The sequence below is a fragment of the Tursiops truncatus genome, chromosome 9 (assembly GCF_011762595.2).
Source record: "Tursiops truncatus isolate mTurTru1 chromosome 9, mTurTru1.mat.Y, whole genome shotgun sequence".
NCBI classification, from domain to species: Eukaryota; Metazoa; Chordata; class Mammalia; order Artiodactyla; family Delphinidae; genus Tursiops; species Tursiops truncatus.
Window position 1 is genome coordinate 101,533,694 of NC_047042.1, and position 22,928 is coordinate 101,556,621.

The 22,928-nt window shown below is 47.9% G+C and overlaps 1 protein-coding gene across 1 annotated transcript in view; it reads left to right on the forward strand.

The window, feature by feature from the left end:
- Nucleotides 1-2,066: 2,066 nt before the first annotated feature.
- Nucleotides 2,067-22,928, forward strand: part of DPP6 (dipeptidyl peptidase like 6) — a 772,816-nt gene continuing 751,954 nt past the window's right edge. The window contains exon 1 of the mRNA XM_033863543.2: nucleotides 2,067-2,493. Within this exon, the coding sequence (XP_033719434.1) occupies nucleotides 2,254-2,493 (240 nt within the window). The 5' untranslated portion in view covers nucleotides 2,067-2,253. The remainder of the gene's footprint in view (nucleotides 2,494-22,928) is intronic.

Sequence of the window (22,928 nt, forward strand, 5' to 3'; positions counted from 1 at the left end):
CATCTGCCTGGGTAACAGGCCTCTTGGTGGTGCGGGGAGCCTCCCAGCTATCGAGATGCTGATTTTACGTGTTTTTATAGTTTCTGTAAAGGAAACGTTTTCGAACTACGGTTAAGATGTGCTTTTCTTCTTAGCGGAAGGAAACCACAGTGGATTAAACAGAGGGTGGTGTGGTATAAATTTTAATTAAAACAAGACTACCTGCTAGGTTGAGAGCTTGGGAAGAGTGTAGAAAGGATTGGAAGGGGTCCTCTCCCAGGAGACTTATTCACCTGCATTCAGTTTCTCCCCCCAAGTTAAGGACACAGCGGGAAGAGGCAATATTTTTAGGACCAGGAACAGCTGGGTCTCTTTTTCTGGGATTTCTGCACTTGGACAGTGGTGCCAGGAGATGGCCTTGGACTCAGATCCGGCAAAGGCCGGCAGCCTGCCATAGGGCCCTCTGAGTGGCCGAGGCCTCTCCCGTTTTTCTGTGATGGTCACGGAAACCGTGGCGGAGCAGAAGCACCACTGGAAGGTAAAGGCGAAGATGCCCACGTCGACCTCAAGTGGAAGGGGCAGCGAAGAGCGAGGGCAGGTGCGAGCCCTCCACCCGGCCCCTCCCTCCGGAGTCTGGGCTCCTCGTCGGCTCAGGATGGGACAGGTCCATCGCAGCCGGAAGCGCTGCAAACAAGAGGGAAAGGGCAGCGCAAGGAGAACGGGGTTGGGGGGGGACAAGGAGACTTAGAAGGAAGAGCGCTCCGATTCCTCGAGAAAGACGGGGGCGCGGGTTCCAGCCGGACAGAGAGTCCCCGGAGGCCAGGAGGGAGGAATCCACCCCGGGAAAGGGAGGGGAGAAACCAGACAGGCCGCCTGCGGTCTGGAGTCGGAGCCCGGCGCCGAGGCTCAGCTGGTGTCTTTCCACACAGGGGCGCTGGAGCACGTTTGACTGCAGCAAGAGGAGTGAACGCGCACCCTGACCCGTGCGCCCCTTTGGTGTCGTATCTCCGCTCCCAGTTCCTCTCAGGGGAGGGGTTGGGGGCGGCGCGGAGCAAGCTTTGGAGAAGTGGCCGGCCTCACAAATGCTTTACCCTCCACTGGCTGTGATGCATTTGTTGAAAATGAAAATGGAGTTCGCGATATAGACAAATGCGTGGGGTGTACGGGGAGGAGCTTTTGAGTTGCTCTGAAGGCATATCCACCAGGCCGGCCCTCGCTGGCCTTCCGTGACCTTTTCCTTGCCTTCTTTTTGAGACCGGGTGAAGGAAAAGGAATCTGTTTTTGGAGAAGAGCTTGGTTTGGGAGGGAAGGGGGCTCGTCAGAGACAGTGACCCCCGAGCCCCCTCCCTTGCAGCCCCGTAGTTTGCTCTCCATCACGCCCGTGCACACCCCCAGGTCCGCCGGGGGTCTCGGCCGTGGCTGTTTCACGTGAGGCAAGAAAAGCTGGGAAGGAAACACAAGGGGGAGCGCCTCGGAGGGCGACCGGGCTGCAGCTGCGCGCGGTGCGAGCGCGTGGACGCGGAGCGCAGCCCCGCGCCGAGCCGAGGACAGGCGTCTCGGGGACAGCCCCCTCCCTAGGTGCCCCCGACGCCCCTCCCCATCGCGGGCCTCTTCTCGCACGCTCCCTCCCCGCGTATCGCCGGATCCGCCCTCCCGGTGGCCCGGAGCCCCAGAGCCCCCAGCGCGCCTCCGCGCCCTGCCCGCACCCAAGACGTGCGTGGCCCCGCCGCCTCCTCGCTGCCAGCCCTGGCCACCCGGGCGCAGTTCCCGGGGGCGGGGGTGTGTGAAGGGGCCACGTGGGGAGAGCAGGGGAGGAGGAGCCGCGCGGGGGGCCGGGGGCGGGGCGCGGAGATGCGCTCTGGATGCCCGCCGGTCTCTAGGCGGGGTGCCAAATGCCGGGGCCTAGGCGTCTTCCCTCCCTTTATGGTTTTTTGTTGTTTGTTTTCTTTCTGTCGATGGCTTTGAGCAGGCCGTACGTGGCCACGGCAAGGAGTTGAAAAGCAGAAAAGACGAGCGAGAGAGAACACACCCCCAGACCCCGGCTTCGCCGAGCCGCCGGGGGAGGGGGCGGAGGAGGCTGAGCCAGGCAGTCGCCCGGCGGCGACTTGAGAGTGGCGCGCGGGAGGAGCGGCCGCGCGGCCGCCGTCCTTTCTTCCTCCTCCTCCTGTTCTTCTTCCCCTTTTCCCCCGGCGGGAGTGGGGAGCGGGAACCCGAAAGGGGGAAAGCCATTATCAAAACGCCCCAAAGACAGCCGGCGAGAGCGCGCGGAGACCGATGGCTTCGCTGTACCAGAGGTTCACGGGCAAGATCAACACCTCGCGGTCCTTCCCGGCGCCCCCGGAGGCGAGCCGCCTCCTGGGCGGCCAGGGGCCCGAGGAGGACGGCGCGGGGCCCAAGCCCCTCGGAGCCCAGGCGCCCGCTGCGCCGCCCCCGGAGCGCGGCGGCGGCGGCGGTGGCGCGGGCGGCCGGCCCCGGTTCCAGTACCAGGCGCAGAGCGACTGTGACGACGAGGACGTAAGAGCATCTGGGTGGGTGGGTGGGTGGGTGGGCGCGCGGGGCTCCGGGCAGCCCGGGGGAGACGCGCCCGCACCGCGTCTGCGATGGTCTTGGGGCGCCCTCCTTCCCCACCCCTCCCCCACCCCTCCCGGGAGCGCCCGCAAATACACTCCTCGCGCGGATCTCGGTCACCGCTGTCCTGGAGCGGGTCCTTGTCTGCAGCGGCGGCGGCGGCCAGGAGTTGGTGGCGCTGAGAGAGCAGCGCTGGTGGAGCTGCGCTGCTGGGGCGTGGAATTGGCTGGGGGTTCACGGGCGTGCGGATGCTTGGTGTTAACTGCTTGGTGCCGTGGATGCCAAGGAGGGAATTCGATCTGTCTGTGCTTACAAGTTGGTTTCTCTTTTCGTTCCTTTCTTTCTTTTGTCTGCTTTAAGACTCGAGGAGGAGACTGTCCCAGGCTCTTTTTCTCCCCCCTCCCACCTCTCACTGGAATCCTTACCTCGGGGCGCTGTCCCTTCACTCACTTCTCCAACACCTCGCCCTCCCCCCCAGTGCTGCTGGTGGTGGTGTTCTTTTCCGAAAAATAAAATAAAAGCGCTAGCGTCCGAGGCCCAAGCCCTTGTCCCAGGGCCCAGCCCAATTTTTGCTGGTGGGAGTCAGGCCCTGCCTGTGCCCACACCTAGCCTTGGACTAGCAACCACCTTAGGCTGTGTGAGCTGAAAACTTCTCGGGCAGCACGTTTTTTACTCTTCATGGGCTGGCAGCCTGGGTTTCAAAGCTTGGATTTGCATATCACCTTAGTAACTGATGACTCAGGCAGGACACCAGCCGGCTGCAGAGATGGATGAGTTCAACCACCTCTGTTGACCCTGTCCATCTGTTCAGAGGGCCAGGGAAGGCCACGGAGAGAGGAAAGTGATGTTTCTGAGACCTTCTCTTCCCAGAAAAAAAGAGAAAAATCCCAGACAAGCTCTCAGGCAGGCAGGCAGGGCTGGTACAGCCCCTGGCTGGCGGTGTTGGGTCCTAGAGCTCACTGTGTGTAGCTCTGAGAGTTTCCCACCTGGGGGCACCTGGGCATAGGTCCTCACACAAGCCTCTCAGACGGCCTACCCCGACATACCCCCGGCAGTTCATGTCCCTGCCCTCAGCAGGAGGCTGTGGTCATTCAACATGTCCTGCCTGGGATCACTTTAAAATCCTTTAAAATCCAATGAACTGGTTGTTTTTGTTTTGTTTTATCAGTGGAGGATGTGGAGAGTGTAATAGACATGACAAAAGTTTGCGGGAGATGTGGTTCATTTGTGTGTGTGTGTGTGTGTGTGCGTGTGTGTGTGCGCGTGCACGCACACCCTGTATCGGATCTTGCATGAGATTTTCTTATGTTGGGTTATTTCTAGACTCCCCTGGTTAAAAGAGAGCTATCAGAGAGATGTCCCTCACTTCAGTGGGTCAGGTCCTGAGGGAAATGCATGAATTCTTAGGTTCAAGGAGCCAGAATCTTTGAGGAGCAGTTTCATTGGGGCAGTTGAAAAATTCTGGAGGATTAAACTCCTGAGAATCTTGGGGAAGACCACTGAGCTGCAGTGCAGACAGAAATGATGCACTTTTTGCCTCAAATCTGACTTAAAACTGTTGGATTGTGTTATGCTTGAAGTGAAAACCATGAGCAATTTCTTCCTAATAGGCTCTAGGTGTCGCTAGGGGAAAGGAAAGGGGAGAGTTTCTGCATTTTGTTTTAGATCATCTCCACCCATATTTTTTTTTTTCTTCTCTCCTCATCTTAGCTTTGAGCATGTATTCCTCCTTTTCAATTTGACATATGTCTAGAACTGTTTCTCAGATAAGCCAAAGGGTTGGACCGACGAGCAAATTATGAATTTAACATTTGCAAATGATTTCTGCTGAAATGGCTCTGAACAGTGTATGTAATTTAAATTCATTAACTCCTGACATCAATTTTTTGTTTCCTGGAAAATACAAAAAAGGGTGTGTGTGTGTGTAGGTGTAGGTATAAATATAGTGTATGTGTATGTCGTATCCTTATGAGATATATATATATATCATGTTTAAAATGTACGATTAAACAATGACACACGGGTAAATGTGGCATCAATTGCTTGAAAACTTTTATGTGCTTTTCTCAGAAAAAATATTCGGAATTGAAAAAACTATGTCTAAAAATGTGCTAAATGATAGAAGTGCACAATAAACAGATTACCTTTCCTCCGGGCACAGTGGCTGCCGTTTGCTGAAGACAAGAGCGCTAAAGAAAGTAGATAGAAGAACTGCTTTTCTGATACCAGCCCTTGTCAAGATTTAAACAATCTTGAGTAATCATCCTGCTACTCAGATTTAAACATGAAGACATACAACTGATTAGGCACGCATTACGTATCATTCTGTGTATCTTGGGGCGGCCACGTAAACATGTACTTCAGCAGTTTGGGCGTCCGCGGGGCACAGGTGGGAGCTGTCCGAGGTCCTGAAGGGTCCTTTGCATTAGCGCACAGGAAATCTTCAGCACTTCTGTTTGGAGTCCCAACCCCAAGGCTGGTGTGTCATTGCTCTTCTGTGGCTTGTCTGTTCCATGGAACAGAAACAGCTTTCCCACCTTGGTCACTGAGATGCTGGTAAACACCATACCTTTAAAATCCAATGAACTTTGTGCCTCGTCCTTCCATCCAGAAACGGGGCAATAAAATGTAGTTCTTGACCTCTATATGTGTGTACACACACATGCCTGAATATGACTGAGAACGGGCAATTCTTCACAAAATAAAATTGAAGGTGGTTATCAGGTCTAGAAGAGAGAAGTCAAATGCCGAGGTTGCGTGGCGGGTGACTGGGAATGCATTACCTGTCTGCACCAACTACCCATGTAAGGGACCTCTCTGCTGTGTAGCACTGCATAAAAGCGTGCTTGGGGTGGGTCAGTTTTAAAATGTGAAGTTTTACTTTGAAAAAGAAGGGAAGCCAGAGCGCTTTTTCTATTAGAGTTTCCTCATCAATCTTAGATTTATTTAAGTATAAAGTCAATGACTAGGGCTTCCCTGGTGGCACAGTGGTTGGGGGGTCCGCCTGCCGATGCAGGGGACACGGGTTCGTGCCCCGGTCCGGAAAGATCCCATGTGCCGCAGAGCGGCTGGGCCCGTGAGCCATGGCCGCTGAGCCTGCGCGTCCGCAGCGGGAAAGTCAGTGACTTGGGAAACCCCTCTGAGGAATCAATAGCTATTTTGGTTTAAAATTCATTCTTGTAGGTTTAAAAATAAGTTGACTCTTAAAGGGAATGTTGCTGGAAATGGCTTTTAATGGAATTTAGTAACTTCCGATAGAAATTAACTTCAATTATTTTTAGAATACTGAACTCTGTCACGCCCCTGCTTGAGCATTTCCTTTTGATTTCTTAAAGGACTTTAGGACATGGGTAACTGTCAGGGCAGCGGTCTCGTTGGGGCCACATCACCATGTTCCTGTGTTCTTCATTTTTAGTGGCACATGATTTCCTAAGAATACAAGTGTGATGACAACAGGATTTTCAAACAGCAATTTGGCCGAAACAGGGTTGAGCAAAAATCACTGCTTATGCTGTGTATCAGCTTATGCTGTCACTGCTCCTGTTGTATTTCATCTTCCTGTATGTCTGCAGCAACTAGCCCTTCTTCTTCCTCTCCACCTTGATTTTTCACCGGTACGATGCCAATATCCTGTTAATTTCTCCTTGGAGTCTATCAACTTTAAGTTTTTTAAGCAGCTTGGCTCCACAGAAATGTTTATATCCCCTCTTCCTTTCTTCTGCTCCAATTTCAAATGCTTTTAAAAATATTTAGGTTCATAGTATCTTCCTAACGTATTGAGAAAAAGGCTGAAACTTTCATCCCCCTGCTTGATCCCATTGTTTTCATGACGAATTTGACAGTGCTTAGTGTAACTCACCTACAGAACAGCTGTGGGATGTCATAGGGCTGTTCGGAGGTTTCATCTTCTCAGTCAAGTGGTCTAAGACTGAATCCACTAACTTGTTCCGAGGATCCTCTTTTCCTTATTTAGCTTGACAACAGACTCACATTCTTACTGTCTTCACTGCAGAAACTGCACACAAATGTCGTCAGCGTCCCCTTAATTACTTGAGACAATGGCCTGGCTCCTCTTCAGTCTTTGTCGTTATCGCTTTTCCTCCTGTTGACCATCACCCTGCACTTCAAACTTTTGCCTCATATGTCTTTCATGATGCCACATGAATTCATGTCCTGTCTCTCTCTGACCTTGGCCTTTGAATTCTTTGGTAAATCATTCTTTCCTCCTCCCTTTCATGCAGGGGGTTGGGGGAACCTACACTCCAAGGTTTTGGTCTCCACTATTCTGTTCTTTCCCTTCCATGCTTTCTTTTTAAGATAAATTAGTGATGGGATAAATTAGAATGAAGATAAAAGGGAGCTGAGTCAGTTTCACAGCTTCTGTATTAGCAGATGGCTAAAGTTAAGCTTTATTCCTCTGGTATACATGTCCTAGCATCTCTTGTGGAGATCATTTGCTTTCCTGTTTTACAGAATTGGAGAACTGGAGAATTGGAAGGACCTTGGCAGTCACCATCTTGATTTCTCTTCCCAGCTTTTGTTCCACATGTCAAGCAGCTGGGCGCTAGACCATTTCTGTGGTGATGCCAAGATATCCGCGTAGAATATATCCCTAAACTTGTCATTCCCCTCTCCTTACAACTCCCTATTCTGAATAACGTTCTGCCTAATCTCCTTATTTCTACTTCTAGTACTGCCATCCCTTCCACCTCTGAGCGTGGCCTACAACATACATAAGCTTGTACAGTTACATTTTCCCACTATCTTGATTTCTTTCTTATAACATTAAGTATTTCACTAGATAAGCTTTGAGGTATCCTTATGGGTTTAATGCCCTGTAACACCATATCATAATGCCCTGCTGGACACAGCAGTTGTCCTCATGAAAAGTTTATTTTCTGCACTGCAGAACAATGTTAAACACATGAGAAGCGTTTACTGTCTAAGACAGTCTCTCTGTGAATGTTTTGGTAAAGTATATATAACAAAATTATACAAAATTTTGCTTACTGTCTCAGCACAGAGCATGTAGTCATCATTGGGAAGTTGTCTGTGTTACAAGGAAGTAAGAATGGTGACATAAACAAGGATTAAGTGCTAGTTGACTGATGAGTGAAACCAAGTGTAGCATCAAAGATACCGTGCCTCCGCATTGCACCTTGTATTTTTTAAAGCACCACTACGCATATCTCATTTCACCTCCATAGTTACCTTGGCTTGGGGAGAACCATAACAGAGAGCTAATCTGTTGGTTTGAAAAATTAATCGGGGTAAGCCTACGTTTTTTCATTTGGATGAGTCAATTGTCCACTGTGAATTCTAGCAAATAAATTTCAATCTGTTAACAATTGAGTCAGCCAAAAACCTACATGTTTGCTTAAAGCAGAATTTGCGAGAAATGAGCATTCTGCCTTCTCAGTGAATTTGAGTTCTGTGTAGCAGTAAGGTATGTGGAAGTGGGCACGGCAGCCTATTTTATATGGCATGCTTTTTTTTATTCCTGCCAGTGCGCACTTTTAAATAATTTACTTGTATGTGTTAACTGTAGATTTAAGGAGGTCTGGAGTATTAGAATAACATAATATCAATTTATATTTTTGACAATGGAATCCACTCATTTTCCCACATGGGATTAATATCCTAGTATCACTCTGTAGACAGGACTTTCTCTAGATGTTGGCTTTGGACATTTTTCCTCCATAATATAGAGCTTTTTATTTCATACCCCAAGCTTTCCCTCCTTTAATAGAGTCAGAATGATTAATGAGTTTAATTTTTGCAAGCATCTGGCAGGAGTTGCTGAGTAAGATGTACAGTCTTGTTGTATATAACCCTGTTCCTTTTAATTACTCTGATGATAACAGTGCATTTGTCAAGTACATATGGAATGCTTCTCTGCAACATACAATATTGATCCCTTTCATAGAGCATTGCCTATAAAAATAATATGTACAGTAACCCTTTTAAAATTAAATTCTAGGGGTAAGACAGGAATAAAGACACAGACCTTCTAGAGAATGGACTTGAGGATATGGGGAGGGGGAAGGGTGAGCTGTGACAAAGCGAGAGAGAGGCATGGACATATATACACTACCAAATGTAAAATAGATAGCTAGTGGGAAGCAGCCGCATAGCACAGGGAGATCAGCTCAGTGCTTTGTGACCACCTAGAGGGGTGGGATAGGGAGGGTGGGAGGGAGATGCAAGAGGGAAGAGATATGGGAACATATGTATATGTTTAACTGATTCACTTTGTTATAAAGCAGAAACTAACACGCCATTGTAAAGCAATTATACTCCAATAAAGATGTAAAAAAAAATTAAATTCTAATAAATTTAGCGTTAAGGGCATTGAATGCCCATGTACCATATTTTGATTTTCTTCCATTTTAATAAGCACATTGGTTTGATTTTATGTACATTAAAAAAAAACGCACTCAACCTTTCTGGTTAATGACTTTTGGAACATTTATCTTTAGAAGGATCTAGCATCATGAAATTATCTGAAATAGAACATTTAAAAATTTGATAACATCTCATTTTACAAATGAGAAGACTACAAGTAATTATGTGAATAATATTCCACAAATCACTTGTGTTCTCTGGACCTCAGAGAAACTCAGCCTTCCCTTCTCTCCTGTGTTCTTCTCAGTACCCTCTGTGGTACCGTAATCGAGTGGAGGAATTAACTTAATTATATCACTGAATTTCAAAAGTATGAACATTATGAAATCTAACGGTCTAATTTATTTTGGTTCTAAATGGATATGCTAATTGCCAAAGGAAAAAACAGTTTCGCCACAGTAGTATACGATTTTTGCCCTGAATGGGTTTCCCCAGTAGTTTTACTCTTTTTCCTCCATGTATTTCTTCCTGGGTTTTCTAATAACATCCAGATCCATCTGCAGCGCAGGACATGTTCACTTTTGTCCCATGATGGAGGAACGTATATAGGTAATTTTTCAGGAAGCCTAGAAGCCAGTAAAGCCCACAAGGTCCAGATGGTAGAATTCCAGGTGGTGAACACCGTGCCTCCCAGATTAGGGAACATCTCAGTTGAGAGCAGCAGGCATTGGGGGCTGAACGCTGTAGATGAACACCCGGCAGGGACTGGACTCTTATAGGGACGCAGGAAAGAGGGAGACTCTGTCCTGGAACAGTTGTTCCCTCAAAAAAGACAAACAAATTTACTTTCACTCATCCCTTCAGTGTGTAGATGAACATCTTGAAGGCATTTAGAATGCATTAAAAGCATCCTAGCACCATGCCCAATGGAAATGAAACACACACACACACGCGCGCGCGCGCACACACACACACACACACACACACACACACACACACACACGGCTTTTAATTCAAAAGGAACTTAAGGATTTTCCAGGGCATCACAGTCATTGTCAAAATCAATTTTTAACTTCCTCTAGTGTTCAGATTTCATTTGATATCAGCTTTTACCTTAGATGATTTGGGGTCAGTTTTAATATGCTTCTGTTAAAAAAAAAATGGAACAGGTGATATTATCATCTTCCCCAATTTAGAACTGAGAAGACCAATTAATCCTTTCTATCTCCTGTTGTTTACTATTTGGGAAGGTCTATTTTAAAGACAGAACTACTGGAATTAATACAGCCACTTTCATACAGCAATGGGCTCTTCATTATATTATCTGTGATATATTTATAAGATTGTCTATATCCATTATATTTTATATATGGTGCACCTCATATATTTTAAGGTGATATCAGCCAGAAGGGGAACAGGAATGGAGTAAGGGAGCATTGAAGAGCTCGGAATAAAAGAAGTTGTACAAGGGAAGCGGGGGGGGAAGGTAAAGCAGAAACTAAAGGTAGAGGAATGCAGGAGACAATCACGGGCTTCTAGTCTCCCTAATCATTTTCCCCAAAACGTTCAATTTTCTAAACTGTACTCAAACCCTTCCTATGCTTCATGCAACATGCCATCCAGTAATTTGCAAATTAAAAACAAAAATGAGAAACCTCTTTAAAAGTCCTGAGAGGTGAAGTTATCTCATCTGCTTTTAGAATTGCGAGATATTTGCAACCACACAAGGTAGCCGACCCCCAGGTGAACGGCTCTAAGCCCTGGAGATGCATTGCTTGTTCAGGGCCCCTTGTTGCTTCTGTGCATCCTTCCCCAGCATCTCCACGGCTTCTGAGCAAAGACTGCTGCCTCTGGGTATCTGAAGTCGATGGAGACATGTGGTCCCGTGCCCCTTCTTATTCCTCAGGCTGCCTCAAAGGTTAGACTTTCGTCCCCGCTCACCTTGCCACGTGGTCTCGGGAACATTCACGAAGAGGTTGGATGCCATTTTCTGGACCGCTTGGCTACGTTACAGAACACCTAGCTAGTTTCCCAGGTGAACTTTTAGGTCTTCTCCATCACGTTCATTTCATCTTTTCCGATTTGCAAATGTGTGTTCCCCGTGCCGGGTATGAGGGAAGAGTGCTGCAGGCGAATCGCTGAATCCACAGTGAACCCGTCTGTTCACAGCCTCACCCCAGAGCGCACTGCTGGCGAGAACAGCCCTTCGGAAGGAACAGAGGCTCAGCTGAAACCTGCATGAGGACAGTGGTTCGTTAGGTGGAAGGATGCGGAGGGGTCACCAGTGGGTGCAGGTGGAGGGACGGAGCAGGGGAGTCAAGTTGGGCTCAGAGTTTTCGAACTGGACTTAAAGCTAAGTGTTCCTGGCGGGGGGAGGGTCCTTGGTGCTGCTCTGCACGTGTTTGTGGGTCTCACAGGCACCTGTGGGGTTGTCCTCCTCTCCCCTTAGCGTTGCGTGTGGCCGTGTGGCCGCTGGAATGGACTGCAGGTGAGGCTAGCTCTCCTAAGTGGACGCTTCACGAGCCGGCACGTGAGTTGCTGTGCTCTCTCTTTCCTTTTGCCGTAGAAACGAGCAATATTCCAGGTAGTTGCCGTTCAGTGGGAAAGATATAAACTTATGTTTGTAAACCACTGAGATTATGTTAGGACAGTATCACCTAGCCTGAGCTGAGGGGCACAGGGCAATCCGTGTTCATGGACAAGTCGCCATTCATCATTTCTGGACCTTGACTGCATCGTCATCTATGGGCAAAATCAGCACTTTCTAACCTTCTACAGGACGTTTCGTTCTACCTTCCTGCATCTCTCTTAAAACTTTTTAGTTCTCAAAAAGACTGAAATGGGGCTTCCCTGGTGGCTCAGTGGTTGGGAGTCCGCCTGCCCATGCAGGGGACACGGGTTCGTGCCCCGGTCCGGGAGGATCCCACATGCCGCGGAGCGGCTGAGCCCGTGAGCCATGGCCGCTGAGCCTGAGTGTCCGGAGCCTGTGCTCCGCAATGGGAGAGGCCACAACAGTGAGAGGCCTGTGTACCGCAAAAAAAAAAAAAAAAAAAAAAAAAAAGAATAAGCGTATAATCTGAGGAACCTACTGTGGAGGTGACCATCCTCAGATGTTTAACACCTGGATCAGCTCGAGGGCGACACTAGCTTTGAAACCAATGTGAGACGGGGCTCATTAACAGGGGAAACCAATGCTCACCCCCACCTCCAGAAGAAGCCAGACTAGAACACAGTACCCCGTCTGAACTCATTTAACAGAAAATTAACTTTCCAAAAGAGCTCACGTTACTGCAGAGCAAATCATGTCACCTAAGGATATCTGGTAGACTGCTGGCTAAGCTTGGAAACGCTTCTGGGGAACTGACTGCTGAACTGTCCCGGCTCCCGCGCTGCCCCGTGCGTTGAGTCTGAGCACGTCAGCCTTGCAAGGTGGGCCTGGGCCGAGCTCGCGGCCACGCGGGAGGGCGCAGCACAGACACGCCAGGGGCTGGTGGCCGGGCCAATCCCATCAGCAGGGCCCACATCACCTCCACATTTGGGCCTCTTCCCATGGCTACCCACTCCCACCGGCAACATGTGCTCCATAAAAGTATCTGTGGAGGGCTTCCCTGGTGGCGCAGTGGTTGAGAGTCCGCCTGCCGATGCAGGGGACACGGGTTCGTGCCCCGGTCTGGGAGGATCCCACATGCCGCGGAGCGGCTGGGCCCGTGAGCCATGGCCGCTGGGCCTGCGCGTCCGGAGCCTGTGCTCCGCAACGGGAGAGGCCACAGCGGTGAGAGGCCCGCGTACAGCAAAAAAAAAAAAAAACTGAAATGGAAATTCCCCTGGGAGGGCAACAGATGTAGGAGTGCCTGAGTCTTATCAGTTCCCTCATTTCCTGTCTTTAGGAGCATGTTTGTTGGGTGACGGGAAAGGATAAGAAGGGACCCATTTCCTAAAGACAGTGTGTGCGTTCCTGGTGGGTGTAGGGGTGGGGAGGGAGGGACTGGGCAGTAGGAGTGGGCAGACAGGTTCCTAGATAACAATGATGAAAGCAGCCGTCAGGATGTTGCTAAGGGTCAGCCTTAGAAATGAGCTTTTGGGGGTTTTGACTGGAAACCTTTCAAGCTGGAAAAGTAGGGGATCAGAGGTTCACACAGGGAAGCCTCAACATCCTGAGGCTCTGTCTTTGGTGTATGCTCTGCTCTTCATTTTACAAGCATCCTGGAATCCATGTTACACGGAGCCTATATTTACAACGTAGAATTGAAGAGGGCATGTTTTCATCTACATGATAGGAAATGTTATCAGAAACACCCAGCTCTAGCATGATACTCTTTCTCCAATTCCTGTCCTGCCTGTGATCAGTTCATCTCCATTTTATACGTAGAAAGGTGTCATTAGTTTCTCTTTCTTTTTTCCCAGATTTTTAGTTCCTCTGAATGGACAGAAAATTCAGCCCCTAAATGACTGGTTACCTATTAAAGGGAGAGGGGGATGCTGTCGAAGACGGGGCACTGTTTCTATAGCAACAGGAGCTGACTGTGATAAGCAGGGAGGTCTGGTTTCCTTGTCTAGCACTATCCTTACTGGGCATGCAATCACTGACATGCTTCCTCGTTGCTGTCCTGCAGCTCTGGGGAGATCCTATCAACCGGAGGCTTTTGTTTCCACGGGCACAGGGAGTGCACTGGGCAGAATCTGATGTTCCTGCGCTTGCCTTCCATGACCTTTAATCCTGCTGCTTCTGCTCCAGTGGGTCTTTTATTTCATCACAACCATAGGAAGAGCACAGTCTGGTTCTTTGGCCTTTGGGTGCTCCTGGCGTTCATCGCAGTGTCTCTGAAGCAGGGGAGTGCTCGAGGGGTCACTTTGGGCCCCTGGTGTCTGCCACTCCCTCTTACAGACACCTGAGAATCATTTTCCTCCTTTGACAGACACCCGGGAAGAGGTTTCCCACCATCGTCCAAGCTGTGCTTCCTCTTGCCCCCGTCCGATTCGTCCTGCCGCGAGGCCAGTGCACGTCCTTGTCTTCTCACCTCACTACAGACAGTTGCCCTTCTGGGTGTCCCTGCCCCGGGTCAGAGCTGCTCCTAGGCTGGGAGCTGGGCACAGGCTCCTCACTCTTTCAGCAAATGCCAAGATCCCTGCCACGACCGCAAGGCACTGCACTGGCTCTTCCCTCTGCCGGAACGTCCGTCCTTCCTGCCCTTCGCGTCTCTGCTTCAGCGTCACTATTTCAGTGGTCCACGCTGGCCACCCTATTTAAAGTTGCAGTTCCCCCGCCCATCAACCCCGATGTTCCCCACCCTGCTCTGCTTTGCTTCTCTTTTACCATATGGCATTTATCACCTGCTGATATATTATATAATTTTCTTATTACGCCTGTTTTATTTTTATCTCCCCCTATTATAGAGTATCAGCTGACTGATGTCAGGATCTCTGGCTGATTTGTTTGCTGCTGTATCCAGTTGCCTGGTACAGCGTCTGGTACAGCCAAAGTGCTCAATAAGTCTTCGTTGAAGGAATGGGTGAAGGATTGGCATCTCACCTGAAAAAACTCTCTGCTCGCGTCTATTTGAATAATCACACTTCTCCAGCCTTTTTTTTTTTTTTTTTTAATTGAAAGAGTTCTGAAATTAGAACTCTCGACCTCCTGCGTGGCCACTTACTGCTGCAAATGAATTCTCTTCTTTTCAGGATTTCATTTATTGTTTGATTCTGAGCAACAGTTGAGAAGACAAAATAGCTATTAAGGAAACAGTAGGAGTTACTTTTGTAGGACCTGCTTAAGATGGGTGATAGTTAGCATTTGTAACATTTTGTCTGAGTTTAAAAATAAGTGCGAGTTAAAAATAAGTCAGAGACAAATAGTGCATGATATCGCTTATACGTGAAATCTAAAAGATACAACAAACTAGTGAACAAAACAAGAAAAGCAGACACAGATGTAGAGAACAAACTGGTTGTTACCAGTGAGGGGGAGGGGATTTTAAAAAGGGGGTTTTATGGGATTATATGAAATCATGTGCATGAAAGTTTTGAAAATTGTAAAGCACTATAGAATTTAAAGAATCATTCAGTAAAAAAGTATGAGTTAAATTTTCTATATATAACTGTTTCTGCTGACTTTTCTCTCTCTTTTTTTTTTTTTTTTTTTTTTGTGGTTATCAAAGGAAGCAGTCCCATTAGGGAAAATGCAAATCTTTGAGAAGAAGAGATTCTTATAAATACTGCAATGCGATACGTTGTTTTTGATTAGAAATTTGCATTACCTAATTCTCAATTTAAGTGAAAGAAAACGATCACAGCTTCTTTTTCTGTGATACTGTGATCGTCTCTTTATCTGGCAGGTAGAAAGTCAAATCAGAATGTTTTTGAACTGTATATCACTAGAGGAAAACTAAAGTTCCCAGACCAAAATGCACAGATTCTGACAGAAAAAAAAATATTCCTGGATTCGATAATCTAGTTGAAACTGCCAGGGGCGCTTTAGCTACCTACAGCATACATTTTTGTGATAATACGGTCAGAGGCGCCTGGCGCTTAGGATGGAGGGGGAACAGGCAGCTGAGATCTTTAGGTTTGACCCTGATTTACCTTCTTTTTCTGCCCGTCTGCAATGTGGTCTGGCAACACTGCCCTCCAGAGGCTGTCTCAAGGCTGCAGTAAGACTGATTCAAGACTCCTTAAATAAATTATGCGAAATAAAGATGTGCAGTTCTGTTTTTTCTGTGGCCAGACAGGGTTGGAATGCGAATATATGTCGTGAGGGCTCTTATACCCACATCAGACTGGGCTGCACTTTTCACAAACGCTGGAGAAATCCCATCAGACCCTCCTTTTGGAATACCGTCTGTGTCACGGGCAACACTCTGAACGGTCATCGGGGACCGGCAGGGGCACTCCATCCTTCGTCTAAGGACGTGCTAATAGCATGTGTAGCTCCTGACTTGTCAGATGGGGCCAGAGTGCAGGAAATTAGATAAAGATAACGCAGCAGATAATAAGGAGATGCGTAGCCTTGGACAGTCGGCTCTCTGACCACTGGATTTAAGTAGTGCCTCTGTACGCTTAAGGCCAAAAAACTCACAGAAGCATATTTTCTGCTATCATTTCGTGAAGAATAGGAACGCGAGTTAATGTCACACCGTTTCAAAGCGCAGCACCCTGGCTCAAGTGCAGGGAGCCTGAGGGGTGTACACCGCATGTGAAAAGGCATCTCTCCTCCACACCCCCTGGCTCTCTGTACCTGAGAGGACCCAGGGAGCCCTGGACCCCTGCAGACCCGCCCGCAGAGCAGCCCAGGCAGGGGCCCCACCCCGCGGGGCCGCCACCCTCCCTCTGTCTCTGAGCGTCAGGTGTATGATGGCAGGGACTGGGGATGGTCCCGGGCCGACCATATCAGCCAGCCACTGTCAGAGCACCGTCAGATGCCAGTGGTCCAGGGCACACGGATGGCCCGAGATGAGGCCACTGGGTATGTGGGCAGGGGTCCAGAGAGGGGAACCTCAGAGAAGACAGCAGAGCCCAGCCCGGCCCGCAGACAGGAGGTTCTGGCAACTTGGCGTGAATAAGGTCCAGCCAGGGAGGTCAAAGGTCTACGTGGTAGAGCATCATTTTGGTGCCTGTCAGCCGGAGGGTGTCCCCCTTAACTGGCTCATGGAAGCCAGACCCCAGGCTTTCGTTTGGATTTGTTGTGGTTTTCGAGCTCTGCTTCCCCAAGTCATGGGTTCCTGATTGGAGTCACCGAGGGGGTGGGATGGAGCCGCCAAAACTTGATCCCCTCCTTAGAGCAGTTGTGCTTTTAAAATAGTTTACGTGTACGTACAGTTTCGCATGAAAAAGGGGATGTGGGTGTTACTGAGCTCTTGAGCGACAGCCCGGTTATCCAAGTGTCTCACAGATGTCGGCAGGATTTCCTCATGACCTCATCTTGCTGTGGTCTATGAAAGCGCGGCACATAGAATCGATCACGTGTCCACCCAACGCCGTTGTAGCAGCGCACAGGGCTGGGCGGTCGCTTGATGGTCCATGGTGCAGGCAGGGCACTGCGGCGGGTGATGTGCTGGGTCTGGACCACCTGAGCTTGAACGCGGACCCTACTGACCATTTACTTGTAGTTTAGCCTTAAAAAGTTACTTAACTCTCCTTGGACTTCAATTTCCTCATTTATAAAGTTCAGGGGAAAATATTATGCTACGGTATTGTTCTCATTGGTTTATTTTGACCATCTAGTTCATACATGTAAAACACTTAGGACAGGGCCCAGCACGCTATAAATCAATGCAGTTTTATCATGAAGTCCTTATTACAAGATCTAATTGTTCTGAGAAAGAAGGGTGGAGGACTCTGCTATGCCTTTCGGAAGAGCATCTTGGGGCTGGAACTGTGCAAAGGAAGGGAATGTGATAAACCCCCAGTGATCACATAGGCTCTGATTATTTAATTGTAATCCCTTGTATTTATAACTGAGCTGTAATCGCAATATGTGGGTCATTTGAGTGGTTTGGTTATGAGAGAGCTGGACCAACGGGCTCCATGGTTTTAGGAGGAGCCAGTGATGCCAGAGTTAATCAGGATCCCCCTTGGGGTGGGTTTGTGCCCCTCACACCCCTGCCCCGACTTCCGTGCCGGAAACGTGGAGGCTGGAGCCATAGGTCCTAGGTCAGGCTCCCCTCCTGAGAGGAGAACAAACGAGGAAGTACAGTCTGACCCTGGATTAATTCCTGGGATGGTGTCATCTCGACACAGATGTTCACGGCGACCCTCTGGAGCCTGATGCCTCAAAACTAAACTAGAAAACGGTGGTTGAAAAACATGACTTCTCTTGAAGACCGTCCTGTGATTGAGAATTTGAAATATCACGCTCAATAAATAGATTTTCCCCAGCAGTGGTCAGAATAGGTCCAACTGAAAGACACAGGAAACATTACTGAGGGACTGGCTGCTAGGGAAGGGGAAGCATAAACACAGGGGCTTCAACTTGAGGATTTATTATAAAAGGACAGGCTAGCAAACATGGCCGCATAAAACAGAATGAAAGAAAGTATGGAATCGGAGGAGCTCTTTAGGAAAATAGTGGAAGATTGGCCAGATATGGATTTGACTACAGTAATTAAAATAAAAAAGTGTTCTAACTGTAAACAAAAGTGTTGAACCCACTTCTCTTTATGATTCTTATAAAATTTCACTTTAGCGTAATCCCTGCCTCTTTTTTTTTTTCCTGCCTCTTAATTACGTCTCTATTAGCAAATATGTCGGCACATTTTCTTTTCATTTAAAATCTTCCGGAAGTCTCTTCACTCGGGCTTCAGAAGCAGGTGGATGGGGACCTGGGTGTACCATCGAACTGTCAGAACAGAAGGCGTATGTGCCTTTGAAGTGGTTTCTGCTATGTGGGTGGAGAAGTGTCCTCACCACCCCCAGCAGGGAGACTGTCATTATTACCCTCAGCAGTTGGAGGGGTGTTTAGAGATTCGGTGGTCCGGTGGTGATGTTTCTTGGTCAAGAGCAAACCAAGGAAGCCATTATATTTCTTCTACTCACGTTGAGCTTACCTAGTCAATTTCAGGTTTCTCGTGTCTCTCTCTGTCTCTGTCTCTCTAACTCTCTGTGTCTCTGTCTCTCTCTCACACACACACACGCACACGCATGCATGCACACACACACACCAAGCACAGAGACAGAGGAATGTCCAGCACAGTGGCTAACCCAAGACAACAGATGCGCTACCCTTTAAACCAGGGCTTGTCAAGACTTTCATCTGAAACGTTCTTCTCGGAGGTGAGGAAGGCTGTACTCAAGCACCCAGACTCTGGTTGGTTGCCGCTGTGGTCCAGAGCACACGATACCTGCCTGATTTCCCAGAACTCAACCCATGGTGTGAAGAGAGAGACTCAACTTCAAGGTGCTGGATCTCTCTTGGACATAGGCAGCAGTCCCCATGAGCTTGCTGGTCGCAGAAAGCTCACCAGGACATGTGCCAGAGAATGCAACACCCCTGGAGACTGGAAGGGGTGGGGGAGAGAGAATATGAATGGAAGGCTTTCCCAAAATGAATCACAGCCAGCATTGTATTCAAGGAGACCTTGGAGAGTTTCCTACAAACTCAACAACCTTCAAGATCAAAATACTCCCAAACTGACTCAGTGGCTCAGTGAAAACCTTGGAAAGGTATCGTGTACCTGAAATACCTGATGGTCAACTGTGTTGCCTAAAACATCTTGAGGTTGGCTGTGGGCATCAGTGGTTCCATGACCACGCACCCTACTGGGGTTGATATGCAGCAGGTGTAACGTAGAAAGTCAGGAGGACCTGGTAACATCTCTGGGCACCTGACTGGCTCTCTGGGTCAGTGTTTCTCAAAGCTCAGTGCCTCCCAAGTGCTCATGTTTACAAAGAAGGGCCTTCCCAAGGGGACACACATCAAAATACTATGAGAGCAGAAACGTATCTAGGGAAATACGGAAGGAAAATCTCTAATTAGCCCGGCTCAACTGAGAGGCGAGATGCAAATTTTAGTGAAGCCAGGCCAGAATGAGAAGGGAGAATCTGTGTCCACTTTTAGAAAAGCTCCCAATAGCTCCGAAAGCCTTGCTTTGGGGGAGAGCACTTTTTAATGACATGACTCTCGTTCAGTGTCGAAAAGTCAGAGCACATCTGATTGTTGGGAATAATCGCAGCTCCTGGCACTTTTCCTGGTCTTTATGGCTCCAGGACTGGCCTGGTCTCATACTCATTGAGTTCAAATAAAATCTGTTGACTAGTAAAATATAAAATTTTGCTTAAAAATACAGTTATGAAGAATCTAATTTAATCTAATTCTTTTCACATCATGAGTGTGTATATATTTAACTGTTAGCTTTGCAGTTCCTTTGCAATAAGCTTGGGTCCTTGTTAACAGAGCTCAGGGGAAACCGTGCAGGGGCACCTTCCAAGCTGGCCTTTTTAACTGTCTCCTTGTGCAGAAAAGAGTACTTGGTCAAAAAATTTGGGAAACATTGAATTCTTTTTTTAATTGAAATATAGTTGATTTTTTGATGATGGCCGTTCTGACTGGTGAGCGTGTGGAGAAAAGGAAACCCTCTTGCACTGCTGGTGGGAATGTAAATTGATACAGCCGCTACGGAGAACAATACGGAGGTTCCTTAAAAAACTAAAAATAGAACTACCATACGACCCAGCGATCCCACTACTGGGCATATACCCAGAGAAAACCATAGTTCAAAAAGAGTCATGTACCACAATGTTCATTGCAGCTCTATTACAATAGCCAGGACATGGAAGCAACCTAAATGCCCATTAACAGATGAATGGATAAGGAAGATGTGGCACATATATACAGTGGAATATTACTCAGCCATAAAAAGGAACGAAATTGAGTTATTTGTAGTGAGGTGGATGGACCTAGAGTCTGTCATACAGAGTGAAGTAAGTCTGAAAGAGAAAGACAAATACCGTACACTAACACATATATGGAGTCTAAAAGAAAAAAGGGCTATGAAGAACCTAGTGGCAGGGCAGGAATAAGGACGCAGATGTAGAGAATGGACTTGAGGACACAGGAAGGGGAAAGGGTAAGCTGGGACGAAGTGAGAGAGTGGCATGGACATATATACACTACTAAATGTAAAATAGATAGCTAGTGGGAAGCAGCTGCATAGCACAGGGAGATGAGCTCGGTGCTTTGTGACCACCCAGAAGGGTGGGGTAGGGAGGGTGGGAGGGAGACACAATTTATCCCTCCCCCCTTTCCCCTTTGGTTAACCATACATTTGTTTTCTATGTCTGTGAGTCTGTTTCTGTTTTGTAAATAAGTTCATTTGTATCATATTTTTTAGATTCCACATATAAGTGATAGCTTATATTTGTGTTTGACTTCCTTCACTTAGCATGATAATCTCTAGGTCCATCCATGTTGCCGCAAATGGCATTATTTCATTCTTTTTCATGGCTGAGTAATATTCCACTGCATATATATATATATATATATATATATATATATATATATATATCTCACATCTTCTTTATCCATTCATCTGTTGATGGACATTTAGTTTGCTTCCATGTCTTGGCTATTGTAACTAGTGCTGCTATGAACGTTGGGGTGCATGTATCTTTTAAAATAAGAATTTTCTCTGGGAAAATTTCTCTGGGAAAATTTCCCAGGAGTGGGATTGCAGGATCATATGGTAGCTCTATTTTTAGATTTTTAACCAACCTCCATACTGTTCTCCATAGTGGCTGTACCAATTTACATTCCTACCAGCAATATAGGAGGGTTCCCTTTTCTCCACACCCTCTCCAGTATTTATTGTTTGTAGACTTTTTAATGATGGCCATTCTGATGGGTGTGACGTGGTACCTCATTGTAGTTTTGATTTGCATTTCTCTAGTAATTAGTGATGTTGAGCATCTTTTCATGTGTCTGTAGGCCATCAGTAAAACATTGAATTACTAAAGGTCACCTTATTTGCTTTAAATAAGAGCTTCACAGTGAACATGAGCATGTTAAGTAGATGTATTTACAGCAGGACTTCTCCCTCTTTATGTCAGTTTGTGGAATGGCAGTATTTTGGGGGCAGGAGGAGGAAATGTCCTGCAGACTCTTCTGGTTACTTTGCATCACATCCAGGTTAAGAAGTCCGTTTATCTCGGATCCTGTTCGTTTCCCAGGGCTGCTGTAACAAAACACCTCAAATGCGGTGGCTTAGACCAACAGAGACGTACTGAATTCTGGAGGCCAGAAGCTCAAAACCATGGTGTCGGCAGGGCCACCCTCCTCCAAAGCCTATGGGGGAGGATCCTCCCTGGTCTCTTGCAGCTTCTGGTGGCCCACCTTTATCTCTGCGTCATTGTCATGACTTTCTTCTCTCTGTGTGTCCCTTCCCTTCTTCTTCTAAGGACGTCAGTTATATTGGATGTAGGGCCGCTATACCCCAGCACGACTCTATCTTGACTAATTACATCTCCAACAACGCTATTTTTATATAGGGTCACAGTCTGAGATACTGGGGGTTAGGACAGCATATCTTCTTTGGAGAACCCAATTCAACTCTCTTTTTTTGCGGTACGCGGGCCTCTCACTGTTGTGGCCTCTCCCGTTGCGGAGCACAGGCTCCGGACGCACAGGCTCAGCGGCCATGGCTCACGGGCCCAGCCGCTCCTTGGCACGTGGGATCCTCCCGGACCGGGGCACGAACCCGCGTCCCCCGCATCGGCAGGCGGACTCTCAACCACTGCGCCACCAGGGGAGCCCCAATTCAACTCTTAACACTGACTTACTGATGATTTTCTCAAAGAAAGTAGCTTTTTGGTTATTTTAAACTGTTGGGAGGGTTACTGCCTGGCTTATCGGAATTTTAAGGAACAGTGTATTTGTCACTAAATTTGACTCGTCTTCTCTGCGTAGTGGATCCATGATTCAGTCGTTATTGCCCATTTATGGGTGCTTACTGTTCTTGGTGACTTTTCCTTTGGGGAAAGCGATTGGGGGAGGAAACTGATTCTGATGTAAATAGTTAGGAAAGCCAAAATAATAAGGTACTGAATATCGTGCTTTGGGGGCTATGTGGTCAAACAGGGATATATCACGGCTGGATAAATTAAACAGGAAAGGGATAATCACCGGTTAGCTGGTGTCACTAGACTCCAGAGAATGGCACCAGGATGGTCCAGACCCAGAGGTGTGGAAACCATTCCTTTCTCCAGATGACTCCCTCACTCCACAGAGACTTCTGATTGGTCCTGTTCTAGGACGCTGCGCGCCCTGTTGGTCTGGGAACCTTGGCCCAGCTAATCTTGTGACAGTGAAGCCCCGGGACATACACACCTGCTTCTGTCGTCCTGTTCCGAGAACCAGCAAGCCGGCCTCTGGCAGGATCACTGCTGGCGGAGGGTGCCTGGCTTTATTTATAGTCCTTATTTCTTTCTTCCTACCCCAAATAGATTGCAGACGTGAGTCGTGGAAATGAGAAAATAAACGTAGAGAGCTGCCAGACGGTGACTAGAAAACTGCTGTGTATTCTGTGCTGTGAGAACAGGAAGGTGTCTAG